The sequence below is a fragment of the Phoxinus phoxinus genome, assembly GCF_949152265.1.
Source record: "Phoxinus phoxinus genome assembly, chromosome: 18".
NCBI lineage: Eukaryota > Metazoa > Chordata > Actinopteri > Cypriniformes > Leuciscidae > Phoxinus > Phoxinus phoxinus.
Window position 1 is genome coordinate 22,337,378 of NC_136893.1, and position 18,899 is coordinate 22,356,276.

General features: G+C 38.9%; 1 protein-coding gene across 5 annotated transcripts in view; it reads right to left on the reverse strand.

The window, feature by feature from the left end:
• The window catches only part of samd10b (sterile alpha motif domain containing 10b), a 103,214-nt gene that overhangs the window by 31,872 nt on the left and 52,443 nt on the right, over window positions 1–18,899 (reverse strand). For all 5 annotated transcript variants that reach the window (XM_079588011.1, XM_079588013.1, XM_079588012.1 and 2 more), the window contains 2 exons: window positions 18,558–18,736; window positions 324–492 (listed from right to left, as the gene is read on the reverse strand). In XM_079588011.1, coding sequence (XP_079444137.1) covers window positions 324–492; window positions 18,558–18,736 — 348 coding nt within the window. The remainder of the gene's footprint in view (window positions 1–323; window positions 493–18,557; window positions 18,737–18,899) is intronic.

Below are 18,899 nucleotides of genomic sequence, written 5' to 3' on the forward strand. Positions count from 1 at the left end.
GCATCATATTCCGTAAATGTGTTTCCATCATAGTTTATGCGCATGTCGTCTTATCGGATAAAAACAATTATCTGCCTCAATTGGGCACATATGTGGTTTTTTCCCACATTTTTAGGATGTATGCACATCTTGGCGTTCCAAGTCTCAACATTAGCATAAGGATAGGTGGATGGAAACATAGCTAATGATTCCCTCGCAAATCAGACATGACCTATGCATGAACTATATCTACAAAATATCCTAAAGCCGTTTCCATGACATTTCCAAGTGTGAAAAACACAATTTTGAAATGCCCTGATACTGTGTGTGCAGCTGTGCAGTACCTGTGATGGCGTGGTGAGAGAAGGCCTCCACGTAGGTCAGGTAGTTGTGGGGACAGTGTTTCTTCAGCCACTTACACACGTCCTGCTGGGTCCACAGCACCACTGGTTTGCATAAGCTGGAGAGCGTTGGGCTGGTGTGGTACACAGTGAAGGCCTCTCCCGGCTGGATCTATGGAGTAGGGAAACATCCTTATCAGCGTATTAGTGTGCATGCTAGGTGTCTACACACACACCTCCAGTCCATATATGCTAACCCGGAAACACTCCCACCAGGCTTTAAAACTCGAAAAAAAGTATCTTCAATATGAAAAAACCACGGGTTGGATTAGTAGGCAGGAAGAATGTGGAAAAATGTTTTGCTTTTATATCTTCAGGGTGTACTTACAGGGTACGTTTTTCTTTGAAAGCGCTAATTAAAACAACTAGCGCTGCATGCTTCTGTGTAAACAACGCTCCTCTAATTACACGCACACTTTGTTCTGACTGCCGCAATGAGGAGGAAGATTCATCAAAACACACTTTTTATGGCTCTCTGCTGCAGATTCGTGCACAGCGGGAGCTGTAATAAAAACTTTTACAAGGATATATTACGCTTGTGTGAGAACATGATGAAATGCAGTGTTAGCTTGTGCAAACTATGAGAGTAAACACTCACATGACCTCTAAGTTTACCGTTTTCTTTCCTGATTTGTTTAATCGTGACTAATACACTATAGTAGAAGTTTAAAACTTACATTGTGGGAAGCGCCTTGGAAGTTGTGTGCAAAGAAAACATCCATACGTCACAATGTCTTATTTCTAAGGGCTGTTAACAAGCAAATGATGGAAATATCTCTGTAAAGCCTGAAATGGGAAAATTTGTTACATTTTACATTTTAATCTCAGTTGCCAAGATTATATTTAAATGATTAGTTTTTATGATCAACGTTCTGTAGTTTTTTCTTGTGGAGGGAAAAACAACGCAATGCTATGAATCTAATGCTAATGATGGTTAAAATATGTTAAAATAAACATTCCTCAAAAGCCTGATGGATTATATTTGAGACTCACATTTTAATATGATTTGTCTAAACAATTGTGTATGGATAATCAAATAAACCTAACGTGCTTCAGTCCAGTAAGTGTTCATCTTCAAATATCAATAACAATATTAAAGGTATTCTTGTTTACTTAAAAAAAAAACAGTAAATATTTCACAGCTAAAACACACGTGAACCACGACCTGAAGGGGGGCGTTAACCAGAATCAGTAGATTTTGTGGAACAGATTTTTCAGAAAAATTTGTATAATATGATCCAGTAGGCTTTATAACCATTTACAGAAAAGACCAACAGAGGACTAATGCGACTGCCATTATTTGGTCACATGCACTTTAGTGTCCAATTCTAACTATTAACTATGACTTTTGCCACTAAACGCACCTGTATTCCTTCAAGAAGACAGTGTGTATTTCAAATAAAAGGAAAGGAATAAAAATTGTAGCAAAGAAAGTATTTGTTGTCAAGAGCTGCGGGTCACACATTAATCAACACCCAATGACAAAAGCCCATTTTCACTCAGGAAACATACAGAAGGAGACAAGCAGACAGGACAAAACAGGGGGAAAGGAGAGTGGAAAAAATGACTGATTCAGACATGAACATTTCGTTTTCAGAGTAAGTGAAAGATGGCTCAACATACCGGCGCGCACCTGTGGAAAAAGCTGAAAACATGATTCGGTATGAGAAAAAAGAACGTCAAGAGACGAAGCAAATGAAAGAAAAGCATAGGCAAGAAAAGCAAGGATTTAAATGACAGAATATAATATAAGTCATCTAATCCTATGCATATTATTTCTCACTTTACATGAACAGGGTACAAAGGGATAATTCTCTCAAAAAACTGAAATGTCCGTCATCATTAAGACCCTCGTGTTGTTCCAAACTTGTTTGACTTTCGTTCTTCTATGCAACACAAAACGTTTGTTGTTGTTTTCTTTGGTTCATACAGTGGAAGTCAATGGGCTCCGATGTTGTCAGAACGTTCTTCAAAATAGAAGAATGAACAGAAGAAAGAAAGGTTTTGTGAAAGTAAATGATGACGTATGACTCATATATCGGTGAACTGTCCCTTTAAATTAACATCGAAATTTAAAAAATCTAAAAATTATAATATACAATAAATGGATTTAAATTGAATAAGTGGATTTTTCTGACCCCATTGGCAGATATTTTTTCTAATTTAAAGCTTAAACTCACTTTATTTTGATTCTTTTTCATCTCATATTATGTCATTTTGCATATGAAATAAATGTATCTTAATTTAAAAATGTTTAGATATTTGCACAGGAAAACAAAGGAAAAATATGGAAAAAGAAAATCACTTGATTTACACAGACATGTATACAGTACGCTATTACACCTTCATGTAGTTAAATTAAACTACATGTAGCTTATATAACATATCTAATAGTTCTCACAGATTTGTGCCTTTAATGTTTACAAAAAATAGTAACTAAAGTGTATGGAAAGTGCTGGGAAATGAGAATGAGGATGAGACAGAAAGGAAAGAGGATCTGGCGAGAACCGCTTCACCATCAACACCTCCTCCTCCCTCTCGCTCCCTCTTTCCTAGCCATCCATCACCTCTATCTCTCCCAAGCCAGCCTCTGGGCATTAAACAGCCACCCTTGAACCCATGAGACCCGATTCTGTCCAGCCTGAAACATACAGTCATTAATAATACACAGGGGATTGAACCTGTGAGGAGAGGGCCGGCCCAAACTGGGCGGCCATTTTGTGTGATGAGTCTGAATGCTTCTCGCCGACGCATGATTGGAAGAATCGCCATGTCCTCCTTAGCTTTACATATGTATATATACACTACACTGTTCCGAAGTTGAACTTTCTATTCATCAAAGAAAACTGAAAAATATTATGCAGCACAAGTGATTTCAACATTGATCAGAAATGTTTTTTGAGCAGCAAATTTAAGATGATTCATGTGACACTGAAGACTGGAGTAATGATGCCGCAAGTTCAGCTTTGATCCCTGGAATAAATTACATTTACAGTTAATTTAAACTGTAATAATATTTCACAGTATTTTGATCAAATAAATGCAGTCTCAGTGAGCATAAGACTTTTTTTTTTCTTCAAAAAGTGTATATGCACATATAAATACATTTCTACAAATTATGAGCATATATCATATTATTGTTGTAAATATTGGGTTTATACTCCCCCTGTGGTGAAAATCAAGTTATGTTGTTTATAATTTTATGTTTTTAATATGCTTTAAGACAAACCATGTGCAAATTCAAAATAATAAGTCATATATTGCGGAGTATTTTCTCTTTAAAACTGTAGTGAATCAAAGACGGTCTCAAAAACGCGGTTTGAAATCGCTGGTGTTTCTGACGTCACAAACTATCTTGTAACCAATCACGTCTCGAGGGGGGCGGGCTTAGGCATTTCATTAACTGTGACCGCTCTGAAGCAGGGGAGTCTCAAGAGAAGACAGGTTATCCATGTATATTTTTCTGTTGATATGAAAAATCGGCCACCGTATTTTTCGGACTATAAGTCACACTTTTTTTCATTGTTTGACTGGTCCTGCGACTTATAGTCAGGTGCGACTTATATATTAAAATTAATTCATACTGACTGAGATGAACCAAGAGAAAACATTACCGTCTGCAGCCGCGAGAGGGCGCTCTAGTTAGCGGAGTTGTTCAGGAAGAATTCAATGGATTCAGTGTTGTGTGGAATGAGATCGGGAGCTTGGTGAACTTGCTTACCGGTAACTTGTTGGACTCGCTGGCTAATGTTCTTTAGCCTATTCAGCCTCCCAGGTATATGTTCTTTATGCTATTGTGTAGCTGAATAACTGTTAATGCGTTACGTTAACATACCGGACACCTATTCAGCCTGTTTTTCTGTGTGCTGTTGTGTAGCTGAATAACTTGCCTTTCCAGATTAAATGTCTGTTCTTGGTCTTGGATTTTGTTAAATAAATTTCTAAATAAATGCGACTTATATATGTTTTTTTTCCTCTTCATGACAAATTTTTTGACTGATGCGACTTATAGTCTGTAAAATACGGTACTTTTAGCAATATAGAGGGTGAATTATGTATTTGATGTATATTACGATGTTATGATGAACTGTGCGTTTCTCCACTGACACTTTGTTCAAGTTGTTCAAAGTGTTTGATTGTTCAAAGGATGCTATTTTTAGATTTTTTTCATCTGTCTGACTCTGAGATGGAGAACGAGAACATGGTTTGTGTAACGTTAGCAACACATCATTAGCTGTTTGATAACGTAGTCAAGACAAAGGCTAACCATATTAATTACCGTTATGTGTCCAACGTTGTAGAGAGCGATTCATAAAACGCACATCACCGTTCTGATACATCGACTTGTAGACGAGCCTGTGTGAGTGAGTGGAGGCAGTGCTTATATGCATATTTTAAGCAAGGGTGGAGTTACATTCAAACTATTTTAAGGCTTGAGAATTTTTTTTTTTTTATATGTCATTTTGGTGATCAAAGATTAGTTTTAAGGGATACAATTTTTGACTACAGGGGGACTTTAAATAGTAAAACATACAGTACAGTCACCAAAATACAATCCCATAACACTGGACCTTTATAGTGTATGGACTAAATTCATGGTCATGTGTTGTCATTTTTGGAGCTTGACAGGGTTAGGATGATATAAGGGAGAACTATTTCTTTCAAGTAAATGATTGTATCAGGTCTAGTCAATACATGAGCTCTACTGAGTGCATCCGGTTCTGCTGGCTTATTATTTCATGCCTTTTTACTTCATATTTCCTCCAGGGCTCATGTTCTGAACCTCTACTATAAATTCTTAATAGGCTAAGTGTGATTAATATGTATAGATTATTGAAGTAACATCATCCGAGTCTCATTTCACTTTCCCCTCAAAATGTCTCAGTTGGCCACAGAAATCCTCTATATGTTTCTTCATCCCCTTTCCGACCTCCAAAATCGTTACTTTTACTTTTCTTCCAACTTTTTCCAACTGTCCTCTAACTCTCTTTCATTTATTCTAAATCTCTCTCTCTCTCTCTTCTTCCTTTACTGTCCATTTCTCTCGGTCTCGCTCCTGGTCCCTTTATTCTCCTGTTGGCATATGTTCTTCATGTCCTGGCAGTGAATGTCTGATTTTACCCACTGGAGCTGAATCAGGGATTACACTTAAAGGCATTGACGGGTGACATCTCTTTAATATTCCACCGGCTCCTCCTGTCTTAGAGATCGTTTTGCTCTTACAACCTCAGATACAACCAGAGATCACAATGAGTTAGCCGGCTCAGTCTGAAGCACACAGTGAGTCTGTTAGCGTGTAAATATGTGATGCCACACTGACCTTGTTGTGCTGCTTGTCTTTTGACTTAAACATGAGATTCTGCTCGTGTTTCCAAGTAAATCCACTGCTTTCTGCCTAACGTTTTCCTGCCTGTCTCCAGCTCATTTCTAGTTGGTTAAATTCATTTCAGTTTTAGTTCAGTTCAGTATAATTTAGTTTACTGTAGTTAAATTAGTTCAGTCCATTTCCGTTCAGATGACCTGATATCATTTAGCTGAACTGAATTCAGATCAAATCAGTTAAATTGTTTATTTTATTTCGGTTTGGTTCACTTCAGTTCAATTCATTTCTATTTAGTATACAATAGTGCATGTCAGATTAAGTCATAATTTTAGTTCATTTTATGTCAGTTCAGTATCATTTATATGGCTGTAGTTCAGTTCATTTATATTGAGCTGGGCTCATGAATAATTTAGTTCAGTTAATTTCACTCCATTTCTATTCAGGTCAGTTTAATAATTTGTTCAATTAAGTTAAACTTCAAATCAGTTTATTCCTAATCAGGTCAAGTCAGTTCAGTTTATTTCACTGAATTGAATTCATCAGTTCAATTCAATTCAATTCAGTTAGGTTGAATAGTAGATCCATCAGATTTACAGTAGTGCATTTAGTTCATTTTAATTCAGCTCAGTATCATTTATTTTACTGTAATTAATTTAGTTTCAGTTGAATATCTATTCAGATGAGTTCAGAATAATTAAGTTTAGTTTATTTAAACGCATTTCTATTCAGGTAATGCAGTTCAATGCAGTTTAGTATAGTTTTGTTAAGTTAACAACTGAATTTAACAAACTCAAATGATTCCTAATCTGGTCAAGCAAGTTCAGTTCAGTTTGTTTGACAGAATTGAGTTTATCAGTTAAATTCAAATCAATTCATCTAGTAATGGGTTTAGTATGTGACAGCCAGAGACTATAGTAACTGCATTATTTACAGCTATTTGTTTACAGCCATCATTTTCCAGACTGAAAATTAATTTATTTGTAATTATTCATTTCAAGTACTTAATGTAAATTATTATTTTTATGGTTAGAAAATATAATTAAGGTAAAAAAAGAATAAAGTTAGTATAAATCTACTTCTACAGGGGCATGTTTTTTATCGGGAACATGTACAGTTTCATGTTCAGTGGCATTTTTTTAATTTGGTTAATTTCTGAGCTTACTTTCTGAGTTAATAAGCTCTCTATTCATAATCTTTTTATTTTACATCCTTTCAATCTGTGTTGCTCTTCCGTTCATCCTTCTGTCTGTTTATGTCGTCCTTCAACGCAAGCATAATCTTTCTTACAAATAGGTAAACCTTCACTCCCGCTTGTCTCTCCATCTCTCTTTTACTCCACAGACATCCTCCAATCCCACAATCCTTTGCGGCAGAACAGCTTACATGCATAAGAACTCAATGATCCATCTCAGCCTGGTGACAACTGACTGATATGAGACTTCAGATGTGGCTTTGCATTCATTATGAGGTTTCAAACTGTCACCACAACATCTGTTCACATATACAGGGTGAGAAAACCAACTCACAACTCGGAATCATCTTTCTCATTTTCATGTATTCATCCTAGATTAACTAACAACTGCATTCTGATGTGAAAAAGATTGAGATATTGAGCCTAATTATGGCAGGCTGGCCAAGTTTGCTGACTTTTGGTAATCTGTGTGCTTTTCGAAATTGTTTTGTGCCGCTGATGGGGTCGGTAACCTTCACAGTAATGAGGAAACTAAACAAATCTGGAGGCCAATCTCCTCTGGCTGTCAGCCTCAGGTATCCTCATCACAGCTCTGCTTTAATGGACTCAACTCACTGCATGCTAAACAACATTTGTGTGTGCTCTAGCATTGTTCCCGTGAAGGAATCAGACTGTTTACTTCTTTTCCTCTTCCCATTAATCCCATATTTAGTCGGCCTTTCTCACTCCCTCGTCCTTTTCATCTGTGATATCATGTGCGTATAAGACTTTACACCAATAGAAGTTCAACTGTACTTCAGAATCACACATTCACACAGCAAAAGCAGCCAGAAGCTATTCACTATCAATGAAAGTTGGCCATTTCTGGCAACATGATCGATAGCAACCAGAGCTTGCAAAATGTTGGGTTCTTTGCAAGCGAACACAACGTTCAATGGGTGAACGCAAAGGTTTTTGCAAGCGAATGCAAAGTCTCTGAGGGGAAGGCAAAACATTTGCGTGAGAACGCAGAAGCATCAAAATTTTTTCCTCCCTTTTCATCGCCGTGTCCCTATAGGGGATCAGTAGCATCCGTTGCCGAGGTATTATTACTTGTGAGATGGGAAGATATTGTTACCACTGTTCTATGAGATTTGTTTCAAGCTACACAATGTAAATTGGCCTTTATGTATATTATAAAACGTATAGTTCAAGTCCTTGATTCTGATTGGTTGAGCCGAGTGCGAAGCCGTTGTAAATTACTCATCAAACACACATCTGTGACCGCATTACATTAGTATTACACAAACACACACCTGTGACCGCATTACATTAGTATTACACAAACACACCTGTAACTGCATTACATTAGTATTACTGCGCAACTGCCGTTTGTGATTCTTTGTTGCTGCATGTGTTGCTTAGCAACCTCCTTGGAACTACTTTGCTTGGCGGAGGAATACATGTGTTAATAACGTTATATTTTTTGTTGCTGGTGTTTATTTTATGAATAAAATAAATATTAAAATTAATATTTTTATGAAGTAACCGTTTTATAAAAGCAATAAGCTTATTGCTTTAATATAAATCGCCATGATGTGACACGGATGGGCGAATGACGCATGTATATGTAATGTCCCATGAATATTAAATGTTTATTATGTTTTTTAAGTGTGTGTTAATTATGTTTAACCATGTTTATTAAAGTGTGTTTGGGTAAAGCAATAACAAAGTTTGGAAAATGTATTTTAATAAATCAATTATCTAAAAAAGTGTCATACTGTAGCATAGGTTTAAAAAAAATATGCATGAAAAAGTGCACCAGAAATTATTAGCATTCTACGTGAGTTTGATTCATGTAACGACATTTAAGAGCTGTGCAGTCTAGAATTTTCATTATAAGCTGCGAGAAAAGAGATTACTAAAAATATCTTAATTTAGTGTTAATATATTCAATTTGTGATCATACATTCAAAAGCTGTGGCCAGTGGTGCCAATAAAAATGTTCATTCAGCAGTAGGAGCGCCCACTAAAATCACATTTACAGCCACCTGGTGATGCGTGAATACCCCATAAGGATTTAACTGCCCTCACTAAAGGCATCATTTATCTGCATTGTCTGAGTACACTGAATAAAAAAGCTGGTGTAGGTGTATGGCAAGTAACACATTAAATTAAACTTGAAATTTTGATTTTTAGTATTTTCTACGACGGCCGAGAGAGATCAACGCACTCAAGTTACTATGTGAATATTGCAGATTTTGCACATTTTTCTTTATCTTTCACCAAATCCTCACTCTTCTTCAGACAATATCATTTTTTTACCAGCTTTGTTGTAAAAAAACAAAGTCACTCCTCAAATTTTTAAATATCTTCTGAAGAATGCGTTTCTTAATGAGCTTCAAAACGACAAAACACGAACATCTTGTAGGTAATTAAATAAACTGCTTGTGAAACCATTCTCGTACATAGTTCATTAGTCATGGTCTTGGTCGTCCTAATTATTTCTATCCTTGACAATCTTGCCCACAGCAAACTGACTCTTTTGCTCACCTTGAAATAGCAAAGGTTTATCCCTAATCATTCCCTCGCCAGTCTTCAGCCAAATACAGTAAATTAATGTTATCTTTAACACAAATCCCATCAGCAGAACTCATTTTCATGCCAGGACTGGCCCCATGAGATAAGCCTTGTCAGAATAAGCCACAACATAACATCTTCCAAAGGAAATCATTCTGCCGCTCTAACTGGACTCTATACCCACAACCAATGCCAAGAGCAATCATGTGTAATGGAAGTTTAATCTAAGAATATGATCTGGTAATGATGGATTCATGACCACCGAGTATTTTCTATCACGGTGGCATAATGTCATCGGAGACTGGGCTTGTGAGAAAGCCAATTAGACAGCAGGACAGCTTGACTTCTGCTACACAACATTCTTCATAATACCAGGTTGTGCCTCACATAGCTGTAGGTGATATAATAGTAGCATATGAATTGTTAGCGTCCGGGATGTTAAAAGAATTTACTTTTTTTTTTAACTTAAATATTTTGACAAAGAGCTCAAACTGAGTACAAACTGTCTTTAAATGCAAGTGCAATTACCTATGGGAAGTATGGGTAACATTTGACTCAAATCTGATATAGTTTACGCCATATGTCTTTTCAGTGCGAACACGTAGCTCTTTAGCTAGCGTTAGCATCAATGTTCTTTGTGTATTTTTTTTAAAGTATTGTTAGATTTATTAAGTGGTGTTAGACCAGGGATGGGAAACACGGTCCTGGAGGGACACTGTCCTGCAGAGTTTAGCTCCAACCCTAATGAAACTCACCTGTCTGTAGCCTTCTAGGAATCCTGAAGACATTGGCCGTTTCTCAATACCAAGTATGCAAACTTCGGACTTGCGTCCTCTCGTCCTTGGTAGTTCGGACTTGCGTCCTTGGTAGTTCGGACTTGCCAAGTTCGACTCAGGAGAACGAACTCCCGAGGACGAGAGGACGCAAGTCCGGTTATTCTGCAAATGTAACAGCGCCGTTCTTGATCGCGTCAGTCAGCACGCCTCTGGCTACTCTGGTTATCTTTTTATGTAGGCTATATTTTAGGCAACAATAAAACGAAATATGGTATAAAACACCTGTTATGAGGATGAGGATGAACCCAATCACAGACAGGATGCTTCAGTTTATTAACAGACAGAAAAAAGGGGAAAGCAAATCCCACGCGGGGGTAAAACAAGGGCAAGACTGACGAGGGAAGACTAAACTAGACTAACACTTGACAAACTAGACTATAACCTAACAACAGAAACAGTATCAGTAAATCACTAGACAAAACTCTCACAAGGTACGCTCAGGAAGCGCAGTAAAAACTCAGGTAGGAATCACAACGTAAGATAATGAACCAGCACAGGACAGCAAACACAAGGGGATTAAATAGGGAGAAACTAATAATGACGACAGGTGATACAGATGAAACAATCATGACTAATGAGGAGAACAAGGGGGCGGGGTTGAGTGACGAGACACAAAACATGGGTCTGTCATGATCCTGCCTCAAGACTTAGGCCCCGTTTACACGATGGGAAAACGCAGATATTTCTCTGCGTTTTGGCCTGTCATTTACATGAGAACGCCGTTTTTATCCCAGAAAACGATTATTTCTAAAAACTCCGGCCAAAGTGGAGATTTCTGAAAACGCCGGTTATATGTTGTCGTGTCAACTGGGAGAAACGGGGTTTTAGGTTCTCTCTTGTCGATTCTGAGGATTCTGATTGGCTTGCATGGCTTAACCGCCCATAGGTTTGGCATAGGATGGCGCTCGACGGCGTAATTATGCGGGTTGTGTGCACAATGTTATTATTGAAAACGGAGGCGGGAAATATTCGTTTCTCTAAATACCCGGCTATGTGTAAATGTGGCCTTAAAGAAAGACAAGGAAATGATGGCAGAATCATGACAACACCACTCTGCCTCTTTTCGTTTAAAAAAAAATCTTAAACACATTAAATGGCCACACAAATGTAATTCAGCCAACGTGTCATTGATTATCTTCACTGCATATATTTATAACAATACGAAATATAAAAAACAACCCTGCTTCTTTTTGTTTTCATTTTAAAAATATGAAACATTATTGAACATTAAAAAACGGACATTTAACAGAGACGGGGTTGTGTCGTTTTATTTTATTATGTAGGCTACATACAGTGAAGAGAATGTATAATAAAATAAATATAAAAAAATATTCTATGTATTTTAAAATATATAAAATAAAATGACACAACCCTGACTCTTTTTGTTAAATGTCAGTTTTAATGATCAATAATACCCAGTATAAAAGTATAAGTAGCCTAGAAGGTATAAGAAGCTATACAATGAGAAATAAAGCAAACAATTCAGTCAAACATAAGTCAGCTTAAAATAGCTAAAGTTAAATAGCCTAAATATATAACATTATGAAACTTGACTTTGCCCTCAGCCAAAATGATTGGCCATGGAACAAACTATAGATTAATGAGACCAAAGACATACACAAGAGATACACGTAGATATACACAAGACAAATTATATCTCATGTTTGACCACTAGACTAGAGACATCAGAGTCAGCGGCAAACATCAGAAGCACTAGCCGAGGTAAAGCTGTTCCAGTCGGGGTTAATGAGCGCTGAACGCCCGCTGATCGCCTGGATCTCACAACTATCAAAACGTTAGATCAATTTTTCAAATAGGCGCTATCTTTCTAAATAAACCACAGATTTGAGCGTTAAACAACTACATTCTCGACTGAAACGCTCTTAGAATTACATTTCGTGACATGATAACAGTAGTATTTTGATATTACGCGGGTTTTCTCCTCTGCTATTGATGCTTGCTGGTTGGTGCGAGATAAATTCTGGGATACCTGTGTCTGTCTCAAGTCCGCACAAGTCACCTCTCGATGCATCCTCGGTAAAAGGGGCGGATCAAGAACACATCCGAGGATTTGAACTGGACTTGGCTAGATGTGAACTTTGAATTGGAATAGTACTTTGGTTAGCGATTGATGACGTTTCACAAGTCCACAAGAACACAAGTACAGACAAGAACGCATATTGAGAAACAGCCATTGATTAGCTTGTTCAGGTTTGTTTGGAGCTGAACTCTGCAAGACAGTGTTCCCCCAGGACCGAGTTTTCCCATCCCTGCACTGCCATGTATTGACGTGGATCAGCGTGATCATCTCTGAGTTTTAGGGAGCAGTCTACACAATAATTAATTCCCCTACCTGGCCAACAAAATTACTGGTGCAAAAGTAATGCTTTTTGTCTTCTGGCTTCAGACTTTCTGATTCTTCGGTTGTACAGATGATGATTTTTCTGTTGTCTCCACTGGTAAAGCAGGATAATTAGTGTCTGTTGTTTAATTTCCACTCTTTGTGTCACCAAACAGCACTATGCTACATTCAGACCTTTTACAAATTTTCACCATAATCATCGTTTTCCCACTTATTACTAGCCTGACTTTGTCATACTCATATTCTAGGCAGAATGTGAGTCTGATACTGCTCCATAGGGCTTTGATTATGAGGCGTGTCTTAACCGAACCAGGAAAAAAAACTCTGCACTCAATTGGATAGATCTACAACCAATCAGAGGAACGCATGTTGAGCGACGCATAGTTGTCAACAAAGCTCAATTAATGAGTGTAAACGATCTTTGCCGTTGTTGTAAAAATAATTTAAGAATTCGCGGAGTACTTACAAACACGAATAGCATTTTTGAGAGAAATACAAAAGATGTATGTATATACGACCAAGTTCTCCGTTTAGGATTAGATCTCGACAATTAAGCAAATAAATCTTCTCGCATTTCGGCCCTGTCTCAATTTTATAACACGGTTGTAACGCGACTTGACTGATTTTAAATAATGGAAAGATGACGAAAGAGACCAGGCTGAAGAAGCGTGTTCATCTGAGGCTTCAGAGAAAAGAGATCGTGAGCCCATCCCTTCCATTGCGTCCCATCTTCTTAGCGACCATCGAAGCCAGCTGATAAATGAAACTTTTGCCGAATCCCGTAGGAAGGACCGATCGACAAATGCCTTGATTGCGGTTTTCTGTTCGTCTTTTAAAATTAATGCGCTGTCGATTTCTTTTATAACAGACGCGATAGCGGAATCTAAACATCTCAATTCTCCAGCTGCAGTCATCTTTGTTGAAAACCAATTCAACCCAACCGCTCTTTGATGACGTGGTGATTACGTAACCGCAGATCATCTGTCCATCATCGATTAAAGCCCGCCCTGGCAATTTGATTGGCTCGGCATTCTGGGAGCCGAGCATAATTACTCCTCAACGGATCGAGTCCAGACCGAACTTCCCGACCAAAAAATGTTGTGGGCGGGGTTCGGGCTGACACCCAGGCTAACTTATCACACAGCTACAGACAAAATAATTAAATAGCCTATGTGGACATGTGAGCACTGCAGCGGTACGGAGGAGCAGAGGGGTCCTGGCCTCAGCAAATGACTGGGAGATGCGGGCAGACCTGAAGAAGCAGCTCAAATTCCCAGAGGAGATAGCACTCACTAGCCTCAGACCAGGTATTGTACTCTGGTCTAGAGGTACCAAGCAGGTGGTGCTCATAGAGTTAACAGTACCCTGGGAAGAGAGGATGGAGGAGGCACATGAGCGTAAGCTCAAAAAATATCAAGTCCTTATCCTCGAGAGCCAGCAAAAAGGATGGAAGGCCTGGAATCAACCAGAGGTCGGCTGCAGAAGTTTTGCTGGACAGTCGCTCTGGAGAACACTTGGATTGTTGGGGATTGAACACGCGGAAACAGCATCAAATTGGATTTGGATACAGCGGGAGGTGCGGTGGCAGAGCAAACCTGTTGAAGGACTAAAAACGGCATAGAGTTGGGTGGTGGTCAGCAGGGGTAGATCCAGGACGCTGGAATCTGCTGTCGAGCACTCCCGGGGTGTTATGGGCTTAAATCAACGAAACACCAAGGAAGGGGGGTGCCCATCTGATGACCGGCTGTAGCCACCAAACTCTTGTAGTGTTGAGAGATGTAGCCAAGCCTTGAGCTGGCCCAGGAAGAAGGATGGTGCGTGGAAGGAGGAGAGAAGGAGAGGAGAGAGCGATGCCACTGGCTCACAGATGGGGCAGGGCAGAGTACCTGTAAAGGTGGGCCAGCTGCGATGATCACATTGTTTTTGCATTTAAATCAATAAATGAAATACATGAAAAGACATATCACGCATATCATGCACGCACGCACAACACATGACCTTCCGTAATACACATAGGGATGGTCCCTTCCCATACCTCCGGGGGTTTGTCTGCGCCCCTGCCTTCGTCTTCAGGCTAGAAATGCAGATTCCGCTACCCTCGGATTGCACGCCGACGCCAAAGAACTTTATGAATATTTGCTTGCTGGGCTATTAATAAACATATGCTTTTGTTACATCATTTTATCTAGCGAGTCTTTCTGGTAGAACTCCTTTTTCAGGCTCAAACAGCAACATTACACGCTAAAGAAAGTTGATTTCTTTAGCATTTGATAACCATTCTGCAGAAACAGAATCTGAAAGACTTCCACAATCTGTAATGCAAGTTTGCTCTTTATTCTAGGTGCCATAACCTTGAATTTCAACAGTTAGCAGTGAGTGTGTGTATTTGAATACATGCCAGTGACCTTCTCCAATTCACACACATGTGCTTCATTTGCATTTTCACACACACACACACACACACACACACACACACACACACACACACACACACACACACACACACACACACACACACACACACACACACACACACACACACACACACACACACACACACACACACACACACACACACACACACACAATACTGAGCTCATCTGAACCAATCCTGAGACCAGGACAGAGGCATAAAATCTGTTCTATTTAAAGTGATTCTCAACACCAGAGCAGCTCCATTTACACACACATCTCCTCACAGTTCACTGTCAACCAGAAAAAATTATGTTTATCATATTCAGTATGTAACGTGTGAGACAATCAGACACATAACTATTCGTTACATTTAACAAATAAGCTTTAAAGCCAGGGCGACCATCAGATAAGATTTTTTTGCTCTGAAGTTTTATTGCTCTGAAAAATGTGGTCATGTGACAAGACAGAGGGCATAGGAAAGACAAAACCAAACCTTAAAACAGACTTTTCTGCATTCATTTATAGACAAACTGATCTATAAATGAATATGTATCATAGAATATTGTGTGAATGATTTACTGTCTTGTGTAGTGTCTTTTAATACTATTATTTTTTTGATACTGTGTATTTTTTACGGTAGAACCAATGCTCAATATAACCTCACCTATACCATGTTTGGTCTCTATAAACTGGTACTTTAAAGATCGAAATGATCGTGTTTATGATATGTTGATAGCTGCACAACATATTAGTATTACAAGAATCCTTCATAGTTTCTTCATCAGCAACCAATCCAGCTGCACATGCAAATGAGCATGCTTGAAACAAAGAATTATATATCGCCAACAGAGGAATTTTCTCATTCGTCAAGCAAACTCGGAGAGGTGGGACTTTTCTCAGGCTTTATTAGAGACAAATTCACAGTGACCCCTGCTCTTCGTCTGGCTTCTACTGCTGCTTCTTCGGGTTGATGTCTGTGGGGACCCCCATCGGGACCCATGGGCGCAGGCAGACCCTGACCACAGCCTGCTATGCCTTCACTCTCCCAACAGAGTCAGATTCATTTCTTCATTACAACTCAGAAGAAAACTGCAACTTTATTATCACTGAATTTACAACCATCAACTCTTCCAACTTCCTCCCTTCTCCTGGTTGCTCTGCGTGTCCTGTCCGGCCCAGGGCCGGCAGGCCACAATCTGCACTCCAGCCATGTGAACAGAGTCAAACAAACCATACAAGTTCATCACCATTTTTTCATTCAATGCAAAAGAAATCGATTGAGACACATGGAACCATCAAAATCCTTATTCAGGAACTTCATGAAGTGCCTTTACTGCAAAGGCCATGCAAGTAAACATTTAATGAAGGGATCTGAAAATAATAAGATGATGGTTCTTTTCATAGTTAAATGGATCTTTTCCATAGGTCAATTTCCTGCTTCCGGTTTCATTCTGCCACTTACCATTTTACCAATGTATGTGTGATTGTATGTGAGTTGTGTGTTTAAATTAGTTTGTGATTTAGTTTTAATAAAACTTGTGCACAGTACATATTTGGTTCTGATTCTCTGCTTGCAACAAAGTTTATTTTATGATTTAGATTTTGACTACAGGCTACTGTACAGTAAGAAAGACAAGACATTTCCCTCCCCCAGAAATGAACATTTCTTGGAATGAATAAACAATTAACACTCAGTGTTCATGGGACGTGTAACCCTGCCATACTTCCGGCGTGCCTGTGATCGACTTGCTTCGACCTATCAGAAGTTGACAATGTTTGGTCTGGGTGCGCTTTATAGCTTCCTGCAATGACCTCATCACCCGCCTATACGCCATTGGACTGATTTCACAAGTGCTTCACGACGCAATCACACAGCGCGTTCCCACAGTGACATCTCGACGCAACGTCTCGTTCCCTCTTCAGGGAACCGAGGTTACAGTCGGAACCGAGGCGTTTTTCAATTCACTCCATTCAAATCAATTATTCGCAACATAACAGACAGAGCGTAAAGAACGTGATAATCAAATCTGGTAGTTAAAATTAGGGTGAAAATATTTTATTATGAAATAATTATGGCCCTCAAGGTTGATGCATACAAAGAGGGACTAATTAATTTCAAGTACGCCTCTCATTTGTGTCTGGTAATAGAAAAACCATGCGTATTACGAGACACTTCAGATCAAGCTTAGCCTGATTGTTGGCTAATGGTCCTCATAATGAGATGCTATAATATCCAGACATCAGAGGTTTTTTTTCTTCAACACGACAGGTGGAGTATGAGCCTGTTATGACTGTTTGGTGTGTGTGAAAAAGATGGGCGCTGACAAATAGATTGGAGGAGAAGTTTACACACTGCAGTTGAAAACATGAAATATCATGGAGCCAATGCTGTAAACAAGTAAAGTCTACATGACCTTCAGAGCTTTGTCCTTGTAAAAGTAAAAAAAAAAAAAAAAACAACTCTGAGCACATTGTTAAGATCTCTTCTGAAACTCCAAAGGAAACAGTTAAAGGGGTCTTGGCATGAAAAATCAAATTTGCCCTGATCTTTTGGCATATAAAAGGTCTTTGTACCATTAAAACGTCCTGTTAGTTTCAGAGCTTAAAACATCCTCCTCGTTACTGTATAAACAAAGCGTTTATTTAATCAAGCTCCAAAAACAGCTCGTTTTGATATTGCAGGATCTGTGACATCACACGGGCAAGTACATTTGCATATATGCATATATTTCCGTCCAGAGCAAGACATCGACGAATAGTTTTACATCGTCGCACCATAAGCTCCGCCCACTTGTATTTAGTCACTTAACGGCTGACATTTGTCTACACTGGATGTGAGATTAAAGTCAAAACCAAATAGAGCCCATTATAATCACTGACGCTGTCTACACTGGATACAGTATACAGATGCGCATTCAGTTTCTGACTGACTTCACACACTTGAGTCTGTCGACAACAGCACAAATGGACAAGGGAAAGAACGTTTCAGTTTACAGTAAACAGCTTGTTTGCAAGTGGATGGTTTATTTTAATGCCGCCATGGATCGTGTCGGTGGATTTTAAGTTTGTTCGGAGCATTTGACTGCTTATTGTTTTGTAAACGAGGCACAGTGTAATGGAGAGTTCACAAAGAAACTTTTGTTGACAGTTGAAGCAGTCAGCGGTATTGGATCTGACAGCAGTTACATCACAAACCGTAAATAAATGTTTTCATAATGCTTTGTGTGAACATGACGATTTTATATAGATAATGTTTTCAAACACTTACTCGCATGCAATAATGAGAGGGCTTTGATACTATTTCCTATGCATTTAAAGCCAATCCTATGCAATCATAACAGTGACGTTTACTGACAAGCCTATTGTACAAAAGCTTTACTAACATTATAAATGAACCTCAAGGAACATATTAAAATCATTAAAGTCCATGTCATGACCCCTTTAAGATGGTAATGAGATGTCATTAGTGACTTTCTCTCCTGTAGTGTACCTGTATTCCTTCTGTGCCGGGCTGCTGTAGCAGTTTGACGGTCCTCCTCGTCACCCTCTGCCCGCGTCCTTCATGCCAGGTAAAGTTGCCCCCGGCCCTGCGGGGCAGCTGATAGTTCAGCTCCTCTGCTGAGACTGTGTGGTCCAGCGCAGCCCGACAGAAGCTGAAGCTGGACGCAGCTGTGGAGGACAGATGAAGAGATGTTGAGCACAACCCGCCATTTCATACACGGATCACTGTCATTGTTACAGGACGCTCCATGAATTCATTATTATGTCAATCACAGGTCACTGTGTACTTTCAACTTCACAAACAAACTCAAAGTCCTTTATGTGATATAAA